Source organism: Hippoglossus stenolepis, chromosome 17 (assembly GCF_022539355.2).
Source record: "Hippoglossus stenolepis isolate QCI-W04-F060 chromosome 17, HSTE1.2, whole genome shotgun sequence".
Taxonomy (NCBI): Eukaryota; Metazoa; Chordata; class Actinopteri; order Pleuronectiformes; family Pleuronectidae; genus Hippoglossus; species Hippoglossus stenolepis.
Window position 1 is genome coordinate 11,745,966 of NC_061499.1, and position 27,094 is coordinate 11,773,059.

Below are 27,094 nucleotides of genomic sequence, written 5' to 3' on the forward strand. Positions count from 1 at the left end.
TTGCAGTTTTACCACAACTTTTATATAGCTTTCTTTATTGCTATCCATTTTGCTCTGCCTGTCGTAGTTTTTGGATTCGCCTTCTTATTCTGCCATTAAGAAAACTACTTAAGACTTTGCTTGGCTGGTATTTTAACGGGATGTATTCCATCATAGTGAACATTTTGGCACCATTTCAGTCAAAATCATTGTTTTAAAAAACTCCCCTTAGTGGGTTCATGTGCTACCAAGCAGTGACTAAATTCTCTGAAACAAGCATAGTTGTGTTTCCTTAAATGTCTAAATCCCTGTATGATCTTTGAGAATGCACCTATATGTACACGTATAGATGCATACTCACTTTCCTACAGTGCGGTTTGTCCCCTTCCTCCTGCACTCAGGACGTCCGCTGCAGTTCCAGTCAACTGTTGATTGTGTGAATGCCACCTGAAGGACACAGTGCTCTTGTTTCATTATCAGCCTGCTCTGTGGAAACAGGCAGAAAGGATAGACCTATTTCCATTTCATTTAATCCTGTTGGCTCTTCATTTTCAAAATGGTATTCTTTTGAATATTAAACATACTGTATGTGCTTTTCTTTGGGGAAAAACTACCCAGAAATCAAATGCACCCCAGTCACTTACATTTTTATCTCAGATTCGGACAGTTTAAGTAAGGTCTGAATTGAATTACGCAGAGATTTATCCAGGAGTAATCACATTCCCAGAGAAGGAGACAAAGATTGTGAACCATAAAGTATTTATTCTGTAGAATGAAGAACAATGTCATCGACAGCAGCATTATCTAAGATTGGCTTTGAGGCTCCTTTGTTAGCCTCGGGTAAAGCTCTGGCTGAGATCAATGTCTTTTCAAAGTAAACTGGGTCATTAAGGGATAACCACCAACCACCTAGGCCTTTTCTCATCGACCACCTCTGGAGGGAAGAAGGAAGGGAGGGAGGGAACAAAAGGGAAGGGTACACAGACCTCACACATTCATGATGATTTGTATGACTGCCGAAGCGTCTCAGAGAGAGCCTATCCAAAAATGATGGTTATGCATTATTATGGTTATAGTAATAGTCACTGCATGATTTGCACTATTAGATAGTATCGAGTTCTAGTGTTGTGGTGAATGTAAGACATGTGGCCCTGCTGTAGGTAGATGCATTCTTAACATAATAATATCCATACATATTACACTTCTCGGCTATCACATTTTATTTTCCTTATTTCTACAGTTAGAGTGATGGGTTCAGAGGCTCAAACACCTCTAGCATTGCCTCTGACATTGGCCTGTTATTTAAAGTCCTCCAAGGTATCCTAAGTAAGTGTGTCACAGGTTGTACCTTGGGGATACTTCATTCTGTTTATAGTCCTGCACTGCCACAACCAGAGTCACGACATACCTCCACCTGGATATGAAAAAAACTCACCTCAACCTACATATAGAGTGCTGCATTATGAACTGATGGAAACAGAAGTCAACTTTAGAGAAGAAAACGAAGAAAGAGCTTCCTGGTTCCCAAAACTGGCAAATGTTCACATTTTATTTCAAAGAATGCTGGAGACCTTAAAAATGAGTCATTCACCTCAGTCATTAGATGCAACTTGGGTCGTCTGAAATAAATTCAACACAGAAATGTGCATTTAATGTGCTGGTTTGTGAGAATGGTCTGAGACATTTTTAATGCTAGATCAAACAACGACACAATCAAAGTCAGAACCATAATCAGTGTCAGTGATCAGTGTTTAGTTGCACTTATTTTGCCGTGACCTTACAACTACAGTGATTCAACAGCTTAGCAACAAAGTTGTTGGAAAGTTTGAAATCAGTATTTGTATTGATCGCCTCGGATCTGTTTTCTGAAGGAACCGTGAGGAGGACCTGGATATCTTGCCTAGTCAACAGAGGTTTCAGTTTACACAGGATTTCATCATTTTTGGGGAGAATATTTACCCAGTATGTCTCGTAATTCTTTGGCAATACGCTGGTATTTGTCTTTTTGGGACAACAGTGTAAGCTGACAGCGTTATCAGTGAATCATGCAGGGGAGCACTCTAAGGACTGCCTTAGAGCTCCCGTGTTTGTTGACACTCTAGCTGGTAAATTGGACATGAGGTTGTGCATGGCTGAGTCTGTTCAAGTGAATCTGTCGAAAATGGAATTGGGTAGCAATATTTACCTCTTTTTTACTTTCTCTCCATCTCTATGTGATTATGTGATTTCTCTCTGTCTCTCCTCCTTTCACCTCTCTCCTTCTCTCTTTCTGTTCAACAAAATAAACACAAACACACTAATTTACCCCCAACCTCCACAATCACCTGCACCTCTTTCGCTCTCCTCTCAATTTTTGCCCTGTCATTTTTTCCCTGCACCTTTCCTACTGCTCCCCTGGACTGCAGTTGCTAGGCAACAGCTGATTGAGCATGAGGGGTATGCAATTGACCAATTAGAAATCTTAGGCTTTATTCAGTGTGTAAGTGGGCACTGGATAATGTACTGTATGCATGTATTTGTATGTTATGGGGGGAGGGGGGTTTGCAGCTTTACAAAGCTCCGACCATAGACTGTATGTAAAGATGGACGACAGGACGGCTCCCCAAAAGTGAAGCCAAAGCTTCTCGATCGCCATCTGGTGGGTGGCTGCAGTAAAGGTCATTAATCCTGCCCCCTCCATGTTATCAGATGGGACATGTACCAAACTGGCAGCATTCGTATTTGGGATATTTTGGCTTAATTTCTGGAAAGTAGGGGTAAGTTGAAGAAGCATATATACAGTCTATGGCTCCGACAATAAAAATCATTGGTAAACTTTTCATTTTTACCTGGTGCTGAGTGAAAATGACTAATCTTTTAGTTGCGATACTTCGTATAAGATGTAACAAATTAACTTTATGGGAAGCTTTAATTAAACTTGTTTGTGTGTTTTCTACACGTTCACCATCAGTACGTGTCAGAGATAATTTGTGTGTGTGATTTCTCTCACATACACTCAGCTGTGCTTTCCAGCTTTCCTTAATTCTGTCTATCCTTCCCACTGTCCCATCCCTTCTCACATTTATCTCTTCCTCTCTTCCTCTCTCTCTTTCTCTCTCTCTGTTGCCCTCTCTTTCTCTCTCTCTCTCCCTCTCATATACCAGAGACACCCTCTACCAGTCACACATCCATCAATGTTCCTCCTCCTCTGTTCATCTACAGCCCTGAGGATTCCATTATGGCTCAGCTGCCGACACACACACACACACAGATTTTAGGGATAGGCAGCTCTATCTTGTCTTGCCACGGGCCGAGATATGATTAGTTAGATAGTGATGCAGCTCTTGATGACGGCGGTGACTCAGATTGTGATGATGATGATGATGGTGGTCCCAGAGGCAGTGAGGTGATGACGAGGTGCACTTTCGCACAAATGTTTCTTCACAGTTGTTCGGCCCCTCCATCATTCAGAAAGCTTCTTTTTGTGGATAAGACTTGAGTCAACATCCTGTGACCCCGAGCTCAACCAACGATCCAGTCAGTTCATTCCCAGCAGGAGATTTTCCCTGAGCAACCCTGTAGCTTGTTAGTGATTTGTTTATTTTGTTATGTACTGGCCAATTAGTGGACATGTTTTTTTTTTCACAATAAAAGCGGGATGACGCAAAGGTGCACTGGACTGCTCCCTTCTGAGTCAGAGTAGATGAGTAATGGGCTGTTATAGGGTCAAGTATAATATATGTACAACACAATATGTGCTTAACTTGTTGCTCTTTTACGAGAGATTTTCTCTAGTAATGACTCATATGAGGCAGCTTGAGTGGCACCTTTGTGGCTTCTCAGTACTCCTCATAAACGCTGTATGCTTTGTGCTTTAATAATCACTTGATTTTACTGTTAGACATAATTCTGCATTTAATCTGCATACAACTGGAACATCGGAAGAAATCCTACAGCTATTACTTGACTGAAACTGCCAATTTAATATAATGGGCTACTATAGAAAGCCCATTCGAACATTATTTTAAGTGTGTTTAACTGTTTTTTTCTATGTGCCAAGGACACTGTGAATTTTGCTGGCTATTCCCGCACTAGGCCAAACTAAGAAATGCCGGGGACTGAACCAAGGTGAAGGGTTGCTTTTTTTTTCTATTGCACCATCCTGGAACCTCAGTCATTGTGATGTCTTGACTGACTGGAGTTGACTGACTTGGCCTCAGTTTGTGCCTGAATGTACAATAGGTAAAAGTTCAGCATCTGATGTCCATTATGTGTTGTAGTATTTTTTTAAACAACAATGTCCTTGTCCAAAGTACATTTTGAGAACATTCTTGCGGCCCCCTATTAGAACATTGTACCCAAAGCAACATAAGTGGCACAGTGATATCACTCCTACAGTAACTGGTGTCCCTACATTATCATTATTTTCGATCGTAAATTTCTGACGCCGTAAACTGCTCACTAGTGATGGAACCATAAATAAATTAGCAGCTGTGTGAGATGAAAACTATTATTACAAGATCTGCCGGCAATTATTTTCCCACTCACAGTCCTAATGACTTTTTATGTGAAACCACAAGCTGTTGCACGCACCCACTCTGCACTGACACTGCAGACAGGGAGCCACCTCGGGGAGGCGTCAGTGTGTCAGCTGCACTGCGTCTGGGGAGAGGGGATGCTCAGAGAGGGGTTAATTGTCGATACCACCCAGTTTCACACATTCACGCCAGCAACCGCATGTACACGAGCGCTCCTAGGAGTCAGGTATAGGAGACCACCAAGGTCAGCCAGTGATGGGGAGATGAGAGCACTTTGCCACTGCTTGAACAAAGTACTAGTGCTGCCTCAGCACTCCGAGCCCAGGAATACAAATACATTGAGCTAAGTGAAAGAGTTCTTTTACACAAGACCTTGAGCCTTCTTCAAACTGCCGACTTCACACTAACAGTGTGGAGCACTGATGATAGAAGGACAGGGACAGAGGGATAGCGGACTCAGGGTAACTCAAGGCGATCCGAGAGTGGAATAAAAGAAAGACGAAAACGCAGGGGAAAAGAAAAATATGAGGGTGAAGAAGAGCCTGGAATGATTAATAGAGAGAAGGGTGGCAAAGACGCTATAGGGCGCCAGCATAGGAGGAAGAAGCCGAAATAGTGTGCCATCTATAACTTCGAGCTGCAGACATTACAGGAGATTAAGTTGAAGAGAAGTGACGAGAGGCAGAGTGAAAAGAGAGAAGGGGAGAATAAGGCAAGTCACAGCTTCTTATCGTCACACTGCCAAGAGTGACATTGATTAGCACTTGCCATCGGCAGGGAGGCCGTGAACCAGTCGCAAGGAAGGTCAGATAATTAAACCCAATGCCACTGCAACAAGCTGGCACTGTGCCCGCCCCGATCCCGCCCCTCACTCACTGGAGCCTGATGAGAAAAACTGTTGTTGTGTGTTTGTGGTGTAATGTATGTAGGGTGTGTGCATGGAAATCATACAGAAATAGCTACAAAGAGGACAGTCACTACAGAGTAATGAAAACTTTTAATTTGCTGATGTTGCAGGCATTGCAAATATGAAATAGCATGATTGATGGCAACCAAAGCAGTATGCTTTGTGAAGCATGCTGTTTTAATTGAAGCCATCACTGGCGGTGATGATGCTCTCACTTTTTGGTTCTGTCCGACCACTGGGAAATGTCTGGCTAACGTAACTTTGTCCTCCAAAGAGATACTTTTCCTTTGCACGTTTACAGTTTCCCTCAGTTAGTTGTCACAAGATATTTGTAATAAATAATCTGCCGCTCTCTGCTCTCCATCTGGGATGTGATGTTGTGACAGATGTGTTCTGGCCCATCTAACTGATGTTTTGGTTGTTTGTGTGTGCATGCGAATTTCACCTCTCTCTTAAACGCTGCTGTTCCTATTCCAACCTGTGATTTTTGCTCCTGTCATCAGCAAAGTCGACTCTTCAAAGAGCTCACGGGAGCTTTTTTTTGGCATTGTGAGAGGAGCATGGTGAGATGGGATTTGACCCCAGTGAATTCTCTGCTTACTTTGATCTGAGCATGCATCCTTTTAATAGACCCAAGCCTGCTGTCAGCTTGGCGGTTAAAGCATTAATTTTTGCTTCAGGCATTATTAATAATGCTCTTTAGATAAAAAGGAAGGGATGGTGTAGGTGATGGGAACAAAACATTCAAGGGGGGAAATGGTTCCAATTAAGTGCTAATCTGATGTGAAGTATTCTATGTGGATAACAGCCACACAGGTTACTGTGTTGAGCCGTCAGTATCCTCCTTATAAGGAAATTAAGTCAAATTTATAGTATTAAGATGGCGCTTGAGGGGTATTTCATGGCTGTTAATTGCCTCTTGCCTTCTTTAATATGTCATTGCTGCCAAGAACTCTGCACATACACAGTGCTGTGCATTGCAATTGATGGTTATCATTTTCTGACGTATTAATAAAAAGCTGTCCTTGGGCCTGGTTTCAGCTCTCTCATTTCCCCCCGTCCCCTGTGCCATCCACACACCTCCAGAAATACAAAGAGCAGGGTGAGGTTATGAATGTCCTGGATCAATATGCTCAAAATTGCATCAAAGGAGGGGGGAAATGTAAAGCTATACCCCATCCACTAAGTTTCACTATTACCCCAGGCATCCCATTTTGTCCCTTCTTTTTAAAGTAAATCTTACACCTCTCAAATGTAACTCATATAAAGTGCAGCATAAAAAGAAACTTTAAAACCTAAGCATTGATTTTAATAAATGACCCCCTAAAACCTGAGGGTTTTCTGAACAGCTGACAGAACTGCCAATGTTTGCAAAAACGTAGCCTCTGAAGCAGATAGAGGCATGAAATATAAAATTAAAACTTTTGATAGCTTTAACATTTGGCTTTCATTGTCGATCATTGCATTTTTCCTTAGCTTCGTGAAAATCTTTAGAAAAACCAACAAAGCTGGCAAACTCACTGCGGCCCACCCTGCTCCTCCTCAAACATATCTCTTACTGACCGAGCCTTGGTCAGCAGGTCAACAGGCACATCGCCTGAGTCAGAATCTTTTTCAGTGTTATTTTCATCATTGTTTTATCTACTAGAACACTGCTGTAATCTGTTTCAATATCAGTCCCATCTGTTAAGTCGTCAGCCATTGTCTGAAATGCTACTTCAAATGCTGACAAATTACATTTTTGTAACATTTCACATTAGCATGAAAGCAGTGTTACTTCACATGAAGCGATCTCTGTTAGCATATTAAGAAAATAAGTCCAACATCACTTCATATGAAATTGAATGACGCTTTAATAGGAGCACGGAGGATTTGGGCTTTTGTTTTACCAGATGATCGTCACTTTGGAAAAGAGGAGCAGTAACATATTGACACGCAAACTACAAAAAGCCCCAGAACTAGTAATGGCTGCTGAAAAGTACAGTCATTAATGATGAATTACCTGTCATGTGCGAACGGCTTGTTTATTTCTGTGTTAAATCGTCTGATTGCTTCTCTGTGGCGCATTGCACATTATCAGCTGCAGCGAGGCAGGCGCTCTCTGCGTGAGATCTGAATGGTGAGATGTGTCACCGAGGATTAGTGAGAGAGTGGCGACGCAGAGGAGGTGTTGAGGGCGCCGAAAAAAAGGGAGAGAGAGCAAGAAGAGGTAATGAGAAGAGGTGACGGTGGAGAGAGAGAGAGAGAGAGAGAGAGAGAGAGAGAGAGAGAGAGAGAAATAGCTGGGAGATGATTGGATGGCAGCAAGGAGGTGCTTGGTTGCTGTAAGGGGAATCTGCTGATTCTCTATGACGTGTATGTCAAGCCGTTACTTGTGTATGTTTACAGAAGCGATGTCATTATCTTTCAGGCATGACATCCCTCCCCCCTACATCCACACCCACCCAAGCTCACTGATAGCCATCTGTCCGGTAATTAACCTGACTGACTCACTGTGCAGCATCAGCTGCCTGACTGCCCTTGACCGAATCACTGCATGTGTCTGTGTGTGTGTTTGTGTCTTTGTCCACCTGTCTTTCGTTTTCCTCACCTGTGTCTTAGGCTCAGATCCTTATGAATGGGTCTGTTCTCCAGGCATGACTCTGTGTTCAGGCTCATTACCTCTGACTGTAATGCAGTGATGAAAATGAATTTGCAGTTTGATGTTTGCCGTGCAACTTTACACAACTTGTGAATTTACATTCAATAGTCGTCAGAGGCGGACAGGGACAGCGCAGAGGAGAGAGGAGGGAGGGTCAGATTGACGATAGTTACAGGGAGGAAGATTGTGACGTTTGATCGAGAGCAAAGAAGGTGTGAAACGGGAATACTGAATTGTACCTGACACCACCACTTTGATATTTCATATGAAATAAAGGTGAAAATGCAGACGTATCCTGCCGTGCGTGTGCGTGTCCGTGTGCGTGCGTGCGCGTGCGTGCGTGTGCCTGTGCGTGCGTGTGTGGTTACATCTAACTTGAGAATAAAACATTTTTTATTTTTTATTTAAGTGACCATGATTATTGTTGAAGTAATTTATATTATACAAAACAAATTTTCAAAGTTAATCTATTTTAGAAAGTCTTGGCAGTAAACAGACGAATGGGTGAAGAACGGGTGAAGACAGTGTGTGCGTGCGTGCATGTGCATGATGGAAGACTTGCCCTGCAGTTTCAAAAAAGTCATAAGAGCAGTGCCCCATTCCTCATATAGAGTATTGTGTCTGCAGTGAGATGTCCGGCTGCAAGCACTCATGGAAAACCTACATTTACCCTGTCACTTCATCTTTCTGTATCATTCAATCTATTTATACAGTATATGTCTACTTTTTATACAGCCATCTCTAATGACTTAATAGCCCATGGCAGTTACACATAAACTTGCAGGTATATATGTTTGTAGGTATTTTTACAACTGATGGTTCCTAGGGTAGTGTTTGTGGTTAGCTACCCACACACAGTTTCTGTTTTTACTCTCACCGAATTTATGGCATTTTTGTTCATACGCATGCCCCAAAAACATACACAATTTGAATTCCTTCAAAAGACACACTGCTATTGATTTGTGCTCAGATTAAATGTGCTGCCATGTCCTCAGAATGAGATTCACGTAGCCGCAAGAGCCTGATTGGACCGGGGGATCAATAAGGTGGCAGAGAGATGGAGAGACGAGAGATGAGGGGAGCAAGAAGGAGAGAGAGAGAGACAGATGTGTTCGCGGTTCTTCATTACACCTATAAAAGGGAAAAAATGAGAAGTGGCAGCCAGGGAGTAGTAGCATTCTGTTGCAGTGCAGTCCCAACTTAAACCCTGAAGTACTGTGCATTATTATCTTCCCAGCTTTTGTAATACTGTAAAATGATGAAATAAAATGTGTTAAATCTCATTACTGACATAACGTACAAATAAGCATTGAGAAGGACAGGAGGACAGAGAGCAAAGAAGGGTGAGTGAGTTGATCTGCAATGTGAACTCATATCCTGGCTGTATAAATGCACCTGATACAGAGGAGCAGGAGTGAAAGTGGGACGATGCCAGAGACGCGTCACAGTGAGGGACAGAATGCATCAGAGGGCTCATCTGTCTGAGATAGCTGAGTATAATTAACAAGGCCTTAGTTTTTAATTAATTTGCCTCAATCACCGTTGAAATTCTATTCTTGCATTTTGGACTAAATTTATTCAAGGACATGCGCTCAAACAATCCACACTGTGTACTTTCTCTTTTTTCTTTCCGAGTCCCCCTCTTCTTGGTTTGCTTGCCCAAGTGTTGTTGGTTCTTAATTCCCTTTTCCTTCTTTATTTACCTCCTTTTTTTCATTCGGATAAATTCGGATATGATCTAAGTCCGGCACATCCAATAAATGGTGTCCCGTGTTCCTAACATTATTGTGAGATGTGAATGTGGCAACTCTGCAGTGCCCTCCAATGGTGGGTCTGTGCCCAGGGAGGACGAGGGAGCACCTGGTGATGATGCGATGGCCAAACTCAACCAGCTGAGCCCCGAAAACAACAACCACCATCTGAAAATAATAATAATCCCTCTGTCACACTTCCAGCTCCATGTGGCCGGGACATCGGAGCGAAGATATTACTCTGCTTTGCTGGGGTTTACGCGCCGTATAACCATCTATCCCCCCCTTTATTGGTTGATGCGATATACTGTGGATAGAGAACACTCTGTCTCTGAATACATGGAGTCCACTCCGCCTGTGTTTGTCTCTCTCTCTCTTTTTATTTCTTGATGGGAAATACAGAATGGACATGAGACTAAGCGAGATCACAGCAAGTGGTTTTTAAAGGGACTCCATAGATTTTACACTTGAAATTCAGTTTCATTGTCATGAGTAGAGAAGTTTGCATATCTCATCCTCTCTTGCCTCAGATTAAATAATTCTTTTTTTAAATATGTTGCTTGTGAGTGCCTCATCTTCAAGGATTGTAGTACCAGCTTTCTGCAATGCCACTTCAATCACCATCAAGCTGACAGTCCTATAGTTGTTTTAAAGTGGTTTATTCTTCTGCCCCTCCTGTTACTTCTAATATTGTTCTTGTGTAGCCGTGGCTCCCACATTTCAGTCCATCTCAAATCACTCTTACTAAAATTAGTGAGTAAAATGTTCGAATAACTGATTTATGCAGGAAAAAACAACAAGACACAAAAAGGAAGCTTCTTATTAACAAGAGTTGGCGATGTCACTCGGCTGTCCTCACCGCCACCTCTATTTATCATGCATGAATACCTGAATCCCTGAATTTTGCATGAAGCTCTCACTGTGATGTATCTAGACGGCACGAATCAGAAAGATAATGGCATGCGTAACTGTAAGCACTGGTAAACCTTCCCTTCAAAACAGGCCTGAGAAAATTGACTATAAGATGCGATGCACAGTTGTTTTTTTTGTGCATCAGATAAAAGTGATGTCTGTTGATGGAGAGCATTGAAAACATCTTTGAAAGCTACTGATGCATGTACAAGTGTTCCTGTTAAAGTTGGACCACAATGAGCCACTGTTTATCCTTGTCTTGCGCTTTGAACTCCTTTCTAAATAGTCACTTTCCTGGCATCCTTCTTTCCTTTTAACTGGACCAGAGGGAATGTGGCCATCAGCGGAAAAAGATCCAATGGGCTTGTTTTCTGAGCTGTAGAACAGTTCTATTGGAATGGGGAAGGAATGTGTGTATCCATACTTCAGAGGCCACCACTGAGGTGTGTGTGTGCGTGCATGGTGTATCATCCTTGACAAAGGGAAGAGGGAGCTCCCATCGCTGCTGACTTCACCAATCTCTATCTTGAGGACGGCCTATTTGAAAATGAAACCTCGGAAGTTTTTCTGACAGTTTCATTTTCAGGTGCACTTCAGCAGAATATATATTTATGTGACCTTCGATGTTTTTATGCAATCCATCAGCATCTTTCCTCACAAGTGTGTGTCCTCAGACTGCTCTGGTAAGCCGGGACAGGGTATGTTATTGATATTTTTTGATCTTGTAGTCAGGTCGTCTGTGTTAATTGACCGTTTCCATGCAGGTGGGATCCTCCTTCACAATGAATGGAGGCGCTGCACCATCCCTGGGTGCAACTGGTTGCCGTCCTTGGGGAGGCGGGCAATGACAGTTGAAGTAATTGACTGTTAAGCTCTTATGGATTTACTGCCTGCTGGTGGTGTAGCAGAGGGCTGATCACCCTGTACCACACACACACTGCTTTTTATATGCATTATTCTCTGACACACACATATTGAGCGCACACACACACGCACTGCTTTTTGAGCATTGCGTTAGTTCAGGCAGGACACGAAGTCAAGCTCAGCTCACCGGGCTGCTACAGCAGCTGATCTCAAAGCCAGCCCACATCAGCTGATGGCTCAGCTGACTCTCTTCCACACATTCATTGGCAAAGCTCAGACAAGGCGCCTTATTTAAGCTGCTCCAGTCTGCAACCCAGCTCCACCCTTTTTCATGCTGTGTTGGATTTAGTGTCATTTCTGTTGTCATTGACGCCCGCTCTGTTCCCTTTGGGGGTCGTGCTGACGCTCTCCCTGTCTTAATTTTTCCATGTAGGCAAATGGAAGAACTGAAAGGTGTGCTCTTTCTGTCTTAGGCTTTCGATGTATGGCCATATCCCACCAAACGTAACTTGTGCAGATGCAAATTAAGTTTTCTTTGAGTAAAGTGGTCCCGACTGAATTAGCCAAGTGATCAACACAAGCATTGCAAGGTGTAAATCTGTCCGGCTTACATTAAAGCCTGCCTAACTATGGTTATATTGTACTGTATACAAAGTACATTAAGATATTGTGGAGCTGCGTTTACTGTTACAGGGATGGAATTAGGATGGTGTCTGTGTTGCCGTTTCTCCTCGGGTACCAGTGGCCAACCATAAGGTGTTGTGTTTGTCAGAGCCAAGCTTTAGCTAGGTGGAGAGATGCCCCTGGGAGTGTCTGACTCACCCATGCTTGTGTGGGTATGTGCATGTGTGCGTGTATTTTCCATGCAGAGGGTGTGAGGTGTTGGCAGGGCTGTCATATTAAGCCAATGGCGCTGAACTCATTGTGTCAGCTCCTGCAGGCTGCTATTGATGCTCCTATCATATAACTCTCTCTTCCTTGCCCTCAGTGTGGCACACTGGCCACATTCTTGTCACTACTTGCCCCTGACACATGCATGTGGGCTTGTGGGAGCACTTTTGCAATTGTACCTTTGCAGCTGTGTGCCTGAGTGCATGTTTGTTTGCCTGCCTCCATTTGTGTTTTTACATGAGTGTGTGTGTGTGTGTGCTTCATTCCTGATCTCACAGTGCATCATGGAGCTCTTAGAGAGCACTGCTGCATTTCTGCATCATTACGTGTCTCCCGAAGGTTGAGCAAGAGGCCCAGGGCTGCAGGCGATGGATTTGGACCAGAGAATAGGAACAACAGAGAGAAGATAGGAATGGACTAGGCAACAAAACAAAACAGTGTATTAAGGAGCTGTAAAGAAGCGACCGAGTGAAATGTCGGGCTAACTGAGAGGAAAACCAAGGAAATGGATGAGTAACATGGAGGAACTGTTCAGTTGCAGGTAGACAGAGAAAAAGATGGAAAGTGTGAGAAAGAGAAATGTAAGCTGTGGTGCACTTTAATGTTATAATGTAGTTTATCTAAATTTCATCCCTTATCTTAAAACGACTCCCAGTGAGGTGGAACATTTTTATTAGGTTTAATGTCTGTCCACCTTTATCAAAACAAGTGAGCAGTTAAGGTCGACGAAGGTTTTCCCACTTAACTTGTATCACGATAATATAACTTAATTACAGAAAAAAACATGTGCAGTAATTTGACCTTTTTGAAGTATGGAATATCTTTACAAACAGTTAAGTCCTGTAGCAGAGGTCAGCTAATGGGGGGGCTGCAGAGGGGAAAGTCGAAATATGCTTTCTGCCCCTATTCCCTTCCATACACTATTTAAGCTTGTGAAGCACTGCAGAAAATATCCATTCTAACAAGCGGGGTCTTGGCACAACTTAGCTGGAAGATGACAAGGATCACACATGCGTCAAAGTTAAGGTTTATTTTAACACAATTTAAGTTGAAAATTAAATTTGCGCTTCATTTTAAAATCTTGTTTAATTTAAAGTACTCACAAAGATATCTTGACAAAAATAAATGTATTAGACATACATAGGTAAAACATTGTTGATACAAAAGGTTTTCATCTACTTCATGTCAGAGTCGTGTCAACATCCTGAAAGTGGGTGAAGGTGCATTAGAATCAAGACTATGCCATCTGGCAGATTTTCAAAGTAAAATAAAAGTAGGATTTGAGAGTGTATATGATGAAAAAATAAAATGACTGGTTTAAATTGACAATTTACAGGAAGAGCTAAAGAAATGGATGAAACTGAAATGAACTTGAAACACTGGAAGACTGGAGAGCAGGGGGGGAGGCAGATGATATAATTGTAAATATGACAATAGTATAGAGAGAGAACGAGGGAGATATGTAATAACAAAAAAGAAAGGTTCGGGCTGTAGAAGGCACCACTTCCATTAAAGAAACACAACTTCATCTGCTTAGAGTAGGATGCGAAATTGCGGCCAGGATAAACATTGCCATCTACTCCCTTGGAAAAATAGACGAGCAGCACTCAGAGGTCTGTCGCACTAACACAGAACAGTACACAGTGGTCGCTTGTGAATAACACAGCCAATTAAGCAGCCACAACACAGGGCTCATGGCAACTCGGGGGCCTCAAAGGACTTAATTACTGATCTCGGTTTGCAGGGACAGACGGAAAGGTAGAGCGAAAAAGACACAGAGATGTATTCCTCAAAAGAGGATAGTGTGGTTTCCCTCTTCTGGAAGTACAGGGATTCTAATTACTGTCCATATGCAAATGGATAATCAAATATCATGATGACAGTGGGTTGCCGGAGAATAATGTTGTTAGGTTGTTTGCTTTTTCTAACTGGGAAATGCCTGTTGGGGATTCCCCACTGACCAATTGTCTCCTTCTAAATATAGAATAATATAAACGAGCTTATGCGAAGGCTGGAATCGGTCATTTATCGTCTTCACCCTTATTGTGTTTGATCACTCTTGCATTTGATGTTATGAGGTACTGGAGCGGGAAGTATCTGCAAGCAAATTAATTCATTCTGCCAACATATTACACTCACTCATGGCAGCTTTGAGTACAGTAGGCCTGCTTGTTCAATCAATGTTTAACACGGCAGATAATTTCCGGTAATTTCCTGAGGAAGATATTATATGATATTATAGGATGGTCTTGTATCACACTGTGTAAACAGGCAGGGGGGGGAATCAACGCAGAACAATGGCAATTATTTCCTGGCCACTTTCTGGCACACGTTTGTTTGACAAAGGATGATGGGAAATGTGGTGAAGCAGGTAAAAATGAGAAATGGTTATTGCTGACATAATGAGGCTGGGCTTTTATCTCGGTGTATTGTGGGTTCATAATTGCGACCGCTGGTTCACATAAAGGGCAGTGATACCAAAAGCTGTTCTGGTATTGAACCGAATCAAAAATAATCACCTGGAGGAGAAAAGTGCGGGATGAAATAAGAATGGGTTGAAGAGGACTGTAGCAAGAGGAGCCATTAAATGAGAGGAGGGAAAAGGTCATCAATGAATGTCATCCGCAGCCCTTCAATCGGGAGCCGGAGCAGAAAGTTTGTGATTAAAATGAGGTATATGCTGTTTATCAGCTCTATTGGCAGAGGGCAAAGAGAGGTGTGAGTTTTAGAATCAAATATGAACTGCTTGCGTGTTATACCTTGCAACACTAAGCGTCCATGTGACCTGAATTGGAGTGTTTGTCCTCCTGCGGATGTGGTTTTGAACAACGGGCCTGTCTGGCCAGAATGAGGCCAGATTTAAGCACCAGAAGCTGCTAAAAGAGAGATAGCTGGAAGGGAAATGAGAGTCAGAAAGATAGAGAAAGAAGAGCAGCGATACCTGAGGGTGAGGGGATATGTGAGAGTAACTTGTCATATCTGATGGCTTATCCTCAGTTCTTGGTGCTTCCCATTTGTCACTGAATCAACCAGGATTTATGAGCTTCTTCAAAGCTACAAATCCTTATTATGGCCCTTCAGATAAAGAATGACACCCGGGTGTTAAAGGGAGTGTGTCTGCATTGACGGGATGGTCTGAATTTCCCTGTTTAGTGGGGAGGGGCATGTGTGTGGAAAATGTAGACTGACTTTGAACCGATTGAATTTTGACATGGAGCCAGGATTTATTTTTCCTCATATGCATTTTTTGATATTCTCACCAATTTCCTATAAATTATGGATCTTGAGGAAAGAAATATACATATTCAGGGGACTGATATCCATGACTGTGTTTTTTGGGGGGGGGATTTAAGTGGACTTTGGCAGACTTTGACCTTGGCAGTGGTATGAATAGTTTTGAATAAATCGAGACTAAAGTGAATCTTAAACTATCTACCACAGAAATGTTTATCTTCATAGAAATGCGTATAATACATACATATAATACAAAACTCAGCTGTACAAGTGTAGTGCTAGTAAAACAAATAAAACATCACTAGCAGTCAAATCATTGAAGAGGTGTTTGGTCATTATGATTCCAACAGCTTGATAAAAACCCTGAGCTCTGCTGTATTTCTTCAGACAGATAAAACCCTAGTTGGGCAAAAGAAAGTATCTTGACTGAGACTGTGACAACTGAGCAAAAACCAATTTAGTGAAGTCTGCATGTTAGGCGTTTCTAACAGATGGTGGTTGACACAAGTATGGTCTTGTTCCATTACAAAGCTCTAATGGAGCGTTTCAAACAGAGGGAGAGGAGCTGCAGGATTGTACAGTATGAGGCAAACCATCACAGTATGGAAACCTATTCTACCCCAAATTAAAAGGATGAAACTGCAAATGACCAAAACATGGGCACATTTAGACTAATTGACAGTCTGTGACTTTCATATTCGTACATCCAATGTCATCCATAGCTGTGGAACCCAGAGGAAAAAGTTGCTCTCCACCTTTACTGCAATGTGCCACCCTACCCTCCGAAGAACAGTCCTCCCAGCAGTATCATGCTGTATCTCTGTGCTGTCAGTCCTCCTCCTTACAAATAAACCGCATCCCCTGCACTGTACAAACTATCATAACGATGGAGCCACCTCCCCCACAGCTTCTGTAGCAATGACATAAGGCTGTTACAGTTACACCTAGCATACGGCCCTAAGCTACAGGCAGTGTGCAGATGGGTACTATGATGAAAGCGAGTCTTATAACAGGGAGTTATGTTAAAGAATAGGAGCCATAGAAGCAGTTGCGGGGCTTTACCACAGTATTTGCATATTCTAATGAGCCCAATGTTCAGGGTTAGCTGCTTACACTAATGACGCGTTTAGTTCTTAATAAATCAGTTAAGGCAGCTCCCTGCTGGAGCCTGGGAAGCGTGCATGTGTGTGTGTGTGTTTGACTCTGTGTGTGTGTGTGTGTGTGTGTGTGTGTGTGTGTGTGTGTGTGTGTGTGTGTGTGTGTGTGTGTGTGTGTGTGTGTGTGTGTGTGTGTGTGTGTGTGTGTGTGTGTGTGTGTGTATATCTCACTAACTGCATATTACATTAAAATGCAGCTTTGTGTAGTTGTGTGTGTGCAGTTATGCTGTAATTTTGTGAGAATGTGTAAATGAGTGAATAAGTTTGTGAGCACTTGTCTGTTTCTTAGTGCTTGCTCAAATGTCTTTATGTCTTCTGTGTGTGTGTGTGTGTGCGTGTGCGTGCGTGTCCACTACTTTGAAGTTTCTTTTGAAGTAATGTTACAAGCACCTCGCCGGAAAAAAAGATTTTGTATTTCTCCGTCATGCGCTCCTTTCAATTTAAAAACTTGACCTGCCAACATTTCCTGTGTCTTGTACAGTTTCTTCACATTTCTCCATATTTTTACTGATTGCACTTGAATTGCATCTATCACTCAATCTACATGTAACAGCACTGGAAATAACGACGAAGGTGATCAAAAACACACACAAACTACTCGTGTTTTGTCTTCTCATCCTTATGCCAAACGTGCACAGTTTGTTTCCAGTCCTCGCGTACTGGTAGTTCTCCCAGATATGTGAACAACATGGAATCAGTCCTTTGTCGAAACATTATTGTTTCTTGCAGAGAAGAGAGTAATTTTATCATGCCACTGACAATTTGACCCACTGGTGTTTAGAAGGTCTTTGGGCCATGGTTCTATCATAAGGATTAGTTCTCAAATGGGATTACAGGCTTGTATGAAAAAATGAATAAAAGAGGGGGGGGATGCTCAAACAGGCAAGAGAGAAGAAGTATTTAAATGCAGACAGACACATTCAAGTAAAGAGATCATTTTATCATCATTAGGGAGGAAGGGGAGAGGAGGGGGAGGAATCTGTCTAAAGAGGGATGGAAACTGTATGGTGATGAGTGAATTCTGTTGTTTATTAAAGATTAAAAATGGAAAGATTTAGAAGAGCTTCTATGTGCGGAAGAAAGAACAGAAACAATGTTTTTCATTAGGTTTTATTTTCATGATCTTATCTCAGTGTTTTCTCTTTTCTTTCCGGCTCTGCCTCGTCCTCTCACTCTTAAGTGAGCCAGAATAATATCTGTGAAGATGCACTGGAGTGGAATATCCTGGTCACCCATCCGGTGTGACGAGGACACTACAGTAAAACACACACAGGCGCCCGCGTACACACAAATACACACACACATGTACTGTTATATGGGATGGCGGGAGGGAGACCCACATGGCTTGGAGTGCCAGCGGCGTCTTGTTGCCCTGCCACCATGGCCCTTCTGCATGTAGGTCAACCTCGGCCGGGGGCACACCATTCAACCCCCCACAAACACACACCCTCCTCCCTCAACTCCCCCTCTCACACTCCTCCCTCACTTCCTCCAACTACTGGATTATTTTCTTCCTCTCATTTCTTTTCTCTACAGCACATCCAGTCATTAAGAATAAGAATAGCAAATAATCTGGTTGGCATTACCTGAAAATAGGACAAACACAAAGAGTTTATAGGAAGCACACGAAAAAGCACAGCAATTATTCCAGACAACCAAAGCAAGAACTAAAAGAGTTAGCTAGATTGTGATCAAGGGTTTGTTTATGTCAGGATGAGACATTCGATCTTTATCTTTACAATTAGATTTAAGGTTGATGTCTGGGTCATGGATATGAACTCCTCACCTTCCCCTGTCCAAACAGCTGAACGAATCACCCTCCATGCATTTCTCCTATGTGCTTGTCTAAAGGCCATTACTGCTGTTTTAGAATTTGATAGAAGGCCTGTGGAAACGGTGCTCGCTGCTTTTCAGATGGTTTCCTACAAGTCGCGGTGGCACCAGGATGTTTTTCATCCCTCCCATCTCTTTGCCCTATTATCCTGCCACTCCCCTAATCTCCTATCATGGCTTTTCAACACCTTATTCATTCCGTAAATTCCTCCATATTTATAACTCTGCAAGCTACAGTCGCATCTCCTGGTGTCCCCAATTTGTGGCGTTATGAAACTTTTGGGTCTCTTCCAAAAGCACTTTCAACTAGGAAGATTTTACATAGTGTTATTTTTTGTCAGAACTTTAATTTAGTTTGTTTGAATGACAGTAATTGCTTTAAAACGGCAGAGAAAGGCGGCAAGTGGCACACGAAAAAATGTCTTCATTTGCACATATGAAAACAGTTGGTGCTACAGAGGAAAATGTGTTTGTGTTTGCGACATCTCCATTAGACAACACTGTATCAGTGTGCATCTCCCTGTCTCCGTGCCCAGGCGAACAGTTGGCAGCGCTGCCCTGTGCATCAACCAAACACGACGACACCCACTGACATTTAGCAGATTTCCAATCACTAATCAGAAAATCCAAATTTGTTATGTTTTAGGAAATACACAACATATGATGTTGCTTTCTGTTCTGAGAGAGATTTTAAAATGGCCTCAGCATACATAAATGTAAATCATTTAATCCCTGGAGTCACAACACAGTAATTGTATGCAGTGTTTTTATGATAAAACTTTGACAATCTTCCCAGAGGACAAACACAAATCTATTCTAGACTTTTTTTTTCTGTCGTTCCCATTTTCTCGCCCCCTGGAATTTCCTCTACGACTTTTCCTCTGTCATTTGTGATGCTTTTTTGAAATAAATTTCTGCCATAATCCCAAAGCTCCACCCACAATTTCTCTGTTTCACCATCGTCGAATATCCTGTGTTGTATTTGCAAGTGTGTGATGAAGTGTTTCTGTCAGAGTCTGCCTGATAGCTTTTCTCTGTATACACACACACACACACACACACACACACACACACACACACACACACACACACACACACACACACACACACACACACACACAGACAAAGGTCAGCCACCTTGCATATGTTTGCTCAAAGAATGTGCACGCATTGTCACCCACAGGGACATATTCTCACACACACACGTACACACTCTTCTATCTTAGTGAGGACTCAAATTGACCAAATACATTCCCACGCCTCTTACCCTGACCTCAATCATCGAAACTAAATGCCTAACCCTCATATATGAACTAACATGTATGCATATTCTCTTTTTTGATACCACATCCTGACCCCCTGCCTCGTCCACTTACCCTAACCTTAACTTCTGTGCCTTAATCCTTACCCTAAACCTAAATCTAATTCTAACCCTAGCACTAAAACCAAAAAAGTGAGAACCGACCAAAATGTCCTCACTCTGTAAAGTCTATGCTCAAAATGGTCCTCACAAAGACATACGAAAAAGTACACACACACACACACCTCTGTGTGAAGTAGCTGCAGGTGACAATGAGTGAGCTCTCCATTTCCTCCCTCACTTGTTGGTTTATCTCGACCAGTCCAGAGGCCATCGTGTAGTCAGAGCAAGATCCATATCCAGAAACAAGCCCCGGTAGCTGTGGTTGTGGAGTCAAGGGAAAACAGGCATCTGTAGCACAAATCTTACTGCAATAATTGTCCAAAAGAAAAACATCATACATCTTAAGTTTTTTGAAAGTGTTTCCCTCCAGGCACCCCATGGTTTCTGATTAATTTAGAACAGTATAAAATATCAACTTGTAGAGGCTGGTAGCCATGTTATCCATCACAGCAAACACATCCATGGCTGTAGTTTTAGTTTTGTGTACAGGTTTGTACATTGTTGAATGGTAATACATAGTAACTGCACCCTGTTCATGATCTTTGTTACTTCCTCAAAGAATCAACCCCAGTCGACTAAGTAATCAAACATGGACGTTATTGACAGGAAAATACAGATTGTTATTCGGTTTTTCAGGAGCCAGCTCTCCAGTCACTTTTTATAAATCCTGTGTCGTGAAGGGACTAAAATGAGCGCAGTGAAAGAGGAAAAACAATAATCTTTATTCTGTTCCTACCTTTGTGAACCAAAGAGTGTGTTTCTCTCAACATCCATATTGATCACACAGCAGCTCTGTTTAAAAAAACACATCTGATAGTCAGATATCTGGAGTTTACTGTCCGCTCGTTGCTCATCTTTACCTTTACCTCTCCATCGCTCTTTGTGATGCATTATATTGTAAATATGATCTCACTGTCCCTACTGCTCTCTCCTTATTTCTCCTTTTTAGAATTTATTCCTTCAAGTTATTCTTCTCATGTCTCTTCGAGGAAACCGTATCGACAGCATCTATTTCTCTTACCTCACCGTGTCGTCATTAATACCTCCCTTCCATCTATCCCACTATCCCTTCATTGCTTCATTCATTTCAGCTTCCTTCTTCAAATCCACACTTCTTGCTCCTATCTTCTCTCCATCCCACCCTCCATTTCTTTCTCCCTCTTCCCTCCATCACTCCCTTTATCGCCTCATCTAGCGCCATCTCTCCATAGACAATCTGCCAGTGTGCTGTGCCCGCTCCAGCTCTCCCAGAGTGATCCCGTTAGAGGGCTAATGCTGTGAAAAATGACAGTGAACCGGCACTTTTACTGCCATCACCGCCGCTTTGGGGCTGCCTGCCGCCTACAGCCCTGTTGCCTGGCAACTCCCCAGACAGCTCCCCTTTCCATAATGCGAGAACTCATGTCTGCTATGTTGTGATAGAGCTCAGCGCCTAATAAGCATTATATCTCATTTTGTCTTATCATTTTGTTGTTAGTGACACAAGTTTGCTTGGAGCTTGAATGCAAAGAGCGCTCAAGCAGAATGTGTCTCTCGTACTGAATGAACCAAATGATTTGCAAGAAGTGGAACTTCTTACAGCGGGGTTGTTTCAATAAGAGGTTGATCAAGCAGAAATTGTAAATGTACCGAAATGATGACGATGCAGATGACTCAGTGAGTTTATACAGGAGAGAAGAGCTGATGAGGCGGGCCCATTATGGATTTGTTGGATGCAAACTAACAAACCAACCATCCAAAAAACGGACAGGGCTGAACACATTGCCTCCTTGGTGTAGGTAGAAATCTACTTTTTGGAATATAGAGCTAGATTCTTAATGATACCATGAGAAGAAAGTTGATAGTTTTCTCACAGGCTCCACGAGTGATGGATCGAAGCTGACACTCATCCCCTTCTCTCACAATTGAATCCCCCATTAAATGTCCTCATCAATTTCATTTCAATTCATACTGTAGAGAGACAGAGACTTTGTCTGATCTGACACGAGGAGAAGAATCTCCTCAACAACCTCAAATTGATTCACATTCTGCACACATTTCTCTATACAAAAGAGAATATAACAAAACGCAAAGAAACAGTGTTCGTTTAATTTCTCTCTGAACATGTATTTATTCTTGTGTGATGGTGTTCAATTCAGACTTCTTGAAAGTGCTACAGAAATATTACTAGGTCTGTTTTAAACGAGCTACTGGAGTCCAATGTGACCAGTAGTTTGCAAAGTGATTGTCGTCATTGACACAAAAATAAAATAAAACTATCACTTGAGCAGAGAGGATTTCCTGTCACCGGCTACTGCTCAGAGAATTTGTGAAACAAGGGCATCTCTTATATAACTCCTGATCGTCTCCTCCTCAGTCCCAACACATTACTTAGATTTAAAAAATTGTTTTCAAAGATATTTCTCATGAGGAAATTACCTTTAGGTATATGAGAAAATGTCCTGCTTGAGTCTTTTCTTTTCCTCTACTGTGTTGGCTAATTATGGTTCTCTGTTAAAAAAATGAATAAATAAAAAATAGCCCATCTGTGCGTCATCTCCTGCCCCACTTTTCTGTCTTTCCACCAACGTCACGGCTTTTAAGGCAGAAACTCACTTCTACCAGCTCGTCACTGAAACTTAACAAGGATCTTATACTCTAGTCCGGAAATACTCACCGATCTGAGTGACACGAGCCACGTGGTTGCCAAGGGAACTCTTACAGGAGCTTACAAGAGTGCTTTAACGTCAGTGTGTAAACTCACTGCCACTGGAGCAATCCTAGCTGCTCAACGTGGGACTGTTTTGAGACATCATCGGAGGTTCTGTAGATTTTCGGACTCTACATCTGAGTTGTTCGAGAGGGGAGGGGGTGTTTCCGTCTGCTACATTGTTGCTGTGTCTTTTTCCAAACCCTGTATGATGTATAACTACATATGTAATCCTTTGCAGAATTGAATGTTGAAAGATGACGAGTGCAAGCAGGATGAGGAACTCGGTGTGAAAGAAAACGGTCCTATATGTATTCATATACACACACTGCAATTCAAGCATATCCAGAAATCATAGAGTGCAGGTCCATTTGTGCTCCGCTCCGTTAGGTGAATCACTGTAGCTCTCAAAGCACCAATTTCCCATTTTAAATGATCATCCTATAGAGAGCCACTAATGTGAAGCTATCAAGGTCGTAGTGAAAAGCATGAACAGTTGCAATCTCCATTAATGCGAGTTGAATGGAGAAAATCACACGTGGAAGAGACATTTTACTGCAGCACTGTATGTAACTTGGTTTGTACAGTATTTATATATCATCAAAACAAACCCCTTACTGTAGACGCAGTTGCACACCATCTGCTGCTCATTAGTCTGAAAAGACACACACATACACACCCAGGGAGCACGATGGCTAAGCGTCCAACCTCCAGCGGCGATGAAAGACGAGAAATAAAAAAGGAAAGCAAAAGAAACGGAGCGACATCAGGGAGGATGGAGAGAAATGACGGAGACCGAGTGAGACAGAAAAAAGAAAAGGGCAGGGGGGGGTGTAAATCACATTAATACATAAGCTTCATTAGTTGGGCCCATTAGCGTCCTAAGCACGGATTAATTTAACTTCAGTCGACGAGCCCAGTGGCCATGATGGGATGCAGTGTGATTACACACCTGGATGTTTGATCACTGACACCCTTCATTCTGACTGGCAGGTGGACGGCCACGTGCTGCTTTTGTTCCTGAATGCGAAATTAGAACACCTGCACGGAGAAAACTAACATGGGAACAGTTCATAGGCCTTCTTATCATTTCCTCCTTTTTGAGCTCATTTACTGGTTTCCTCTGTTGGTTTCATCTTTCCTCGGGGAAATACGGCTTATTCCGTTGCAACCGTACATTTGGTGCCTTTATCAGAGTATTTGTTCATCTGTCTAAATTGTGCGAGTTTTATTTTATTTTTTTTAAAGGTGCCGCACTCACTTCTCTTCCTGTCTGTGTGTTTGTTTTTCCACCAGCCGGATCCCGAAGGTCGAGACATCTCCATCCGTCCCTTCTTGGAGCACTGTGAGAACACCCACATGACCATTTGGCTGGGCATCGTCTATGCCTACAAGGGACTGCTAATGGTGAGAGGAGAGAACACAAAATCTCTTGGTGTACTCACATCTACACTGTTGTATTAATGCACTGTACAAATGTGCAGTATGCACTAATGGTCCCATTTAGAGTAAAATAGACAATAAAGCATGGCATGCATTGGGTCATGGGTACTGTGTGATTGACAGCTAGTACCATCCAATGTAGGTGGGCGTGCAGTGTCCTTGAGTTCTCAGTCAGGCTCAACCCCCTCCAAATATGGGATGTATATATATGTATATATATATATAAAAACAAGATGGCGCTTTTAAACGGCAGTTCCAAAACTAATGAGTGACGTCACAATGGGTTGCCCTTTTATTTTTATATGGGGCCATAACAAGACCACTGACGAATCCACTTAAAGTTAGTCTGACATTTTGGGAACTGTTTTTACAGAGAGTGAGATGAGAAGATGGATTAAACTCTCGTGTCAAGTCAGGTCAAGTTTACTTTTACAGCCCAAAACCACAAATCAATCTGCACCATCTCTTTAGTTTGACCTTCACTCGGCTGAGGAAAATACTGCACAAGGAGGGATCCCTCCACCATTATGGACAGGAAGTAGAGAAAAACAACAGATACATTAAAGCACTGTGCGGAGAATCAGAATGACTATATTAAGTCAAGAGGCTCTCTCTACCATTAAGATCTGGAAAGAAGAGAGATGACTCTTATACAGAAGAGAAGTGGTGAAGAAAATGTTTAATCTTTCTTCTGCAAATTGTTTGCATATAGACACTGTTATAAAAGTGCTCTATCCATCATTATGGACATTTATTGAATTATTAGTCTTGATAATTCAGGGCTGCTGATTTACGGTCGTGTTCACTGATTTCATTTGAATATATTGCTCATTATTTTCCGAGCTCATCAGTCGAGTACAGTTGGTCCTGCAGGCAGATGCTGAATATTTACTTATGTGCTTATTATTATCATTAATATTCATATTCCAAGAATCCAGTTCACCAGGGCATTTAGGGACTGAGAGGATAAATGGGGGAGAGGGGGCCCAAGCCCTGCAAGCTTGTCCCTGTCACAGTGTGTGAGACACAGGGTTGTAATCAAACTGTAACTACCTTAGGAATTTTCCATTCCCCCCCCCACCATGGTGTGTTTTAAAGCCTCTGTGGTGCAGGAGCGACTGTAAATTATGCAAACCTCACTACATTTATTTTGAGGCAAAGGAGAAGAAGCAGGACAAAGCATGAAAATATCATAAGCAGATTGAGAGAATACAGAGGATGGTGAGTAAAACAAATTGTTAAAGACTGCAAGAAAGAAGAAGTAAATTGTTGGATAACAAGTCCAAGGGCTCTGAAGTAAAATAGTAAAAACAGGAACAAAGAAGAGCAGCGGGTAGAAAATGTTTGTATGAAGTAATCGACAGGAGCCCAAATCTGTATGAGGCACAGAGAGAGGGACAGCACAGCAAAAAGAGGCTTTAAAGCTTCAAACTCACACAGACACTCTCACGTATGAATACATGCGCACGCACACACACACACACACACACACACACACACACCTACCTCACATTGGCATGCACCCGCTCACACACCTGCACTAATCCTTGATGACTGCTCTTTTAATTCTGCTGCTCGTCATTCCACTAACTCTCATTTAGACTTTAGAACAAGCAGGCGTGCCACCTTACACAGCACACCGTGAATTATTCAGCAGGCTGAGCAGGCGGCTGCTGCAACTCTAATGATCCGGTGAACAATTAATTCACTCTCGCTAAATAAACATCCCACAAGCACGAAACCTGAGGCCGCTTTAAACTGCTCTCTTTAGATTGTTTTACCTTTTAGGCTTCATCATATCACAAAGTGGATTTTTGTTTGATGTGATGTGTTTCTCAAAACGTGGTGAACCCTACAACTTCTTTAGTATTTATGAGGAACAACGAAGAGTGCTACATAATAAAGCAAAGTATTAGGGTCATATGAAGAATAAAACATTCTGAGATTTCGAGAAGAATGTCGCTATTCAATGAGAAACAAAGTAATAATATTACCAGAATAAAGAAAAAATAACAGCAAGGAGAACCTGTGCTCTCGGAAGTTTCACTAAACATTTCCTCCTGCTGCTGAGTGGTGCTGATGAACCAAAATATTAAGTATTTTGCTGTTTGTGAAAGCTAAAGTATAACTTGACAAAATGCACCACATTCCTCAATTTTAATGTAGACAACAAACTGATCCTCTGATATTCCCCATCTAATATGACACATAGCCTAAAATTCTACTAATATTATGACTTTATTATCATTATATTATGACTTAATACTCATGATATTTGAACTTTAGTCTCATAAATGTACATCTTTTTTCTCATATAAAAATTGTATTCTTGTGATATTATGATTTTATTCTTGTGATACAACAAATATACTCTCATAATATTACAACTTTATTCTTGTAAATGTATTACTTTTTTTTCTAGTAATATTGTGACTTCATTCTCAGAATCTCACATACTTTCTACTACTTTACTTATTTATGTGTTCTACCACCATTTAATCTACCACCAGCAGAATGAAAGACTGCATAGTTTATTGAGTAGTGAGATTAACCAGTCCTGTTGATTGTTAACCCAAAATTCTTAGCAAACTCCTTCATCTCCTTTCCCCCTGACAGTTGTTTGGCTGTTTCCTGGCATGGGAGACCAGGAACGTGAGCATCCCCGCCCTCAATGACAGCAAATACATCGGGATGAGCGTGTACAATGTGGGCATCATGTGCATCATCGGCGCCGCTGTGTCCTTCCTGACCCGAGACCAGCCCAACGTCCAGTTCTGCATCGTAGCGCTGGTGATCATCTTCTGCAGCACGATCACGCTCTGTCTGGTGTTTGTTCCCAAGGTCAGTTTCTGT

General features: G+C 42.1%; 1 protein-coding gene across 2 annotated transcripts in view; it reads left to right on the top strand.

The window, feature by feature from the left end:
• gabbr2 (gamma-aminobutyric acid (GABA) B receptor, 2) overlaps positions 1-27,094 on the top strand; it is a 168,088-nt gene that overhangs the window by 129,726 nt on the left and 11,268 nt on the right. For both annotated transcript variants that reach the window (XM_035183673.1, XM_035183672.2), the window contains 2 exons: positions 24,095-24,205; positions 26,858-27,082. In XM_035183673.1, the coding sequence (XP_035039564.1) occupies positions 24,095-24,205; positions 26,858-27,082 (336 nt within the window). The remainder of the gene's footprint in view (positions 1-24,094; positions 24,206-26,857; positions 27,083-27,094) is intronic.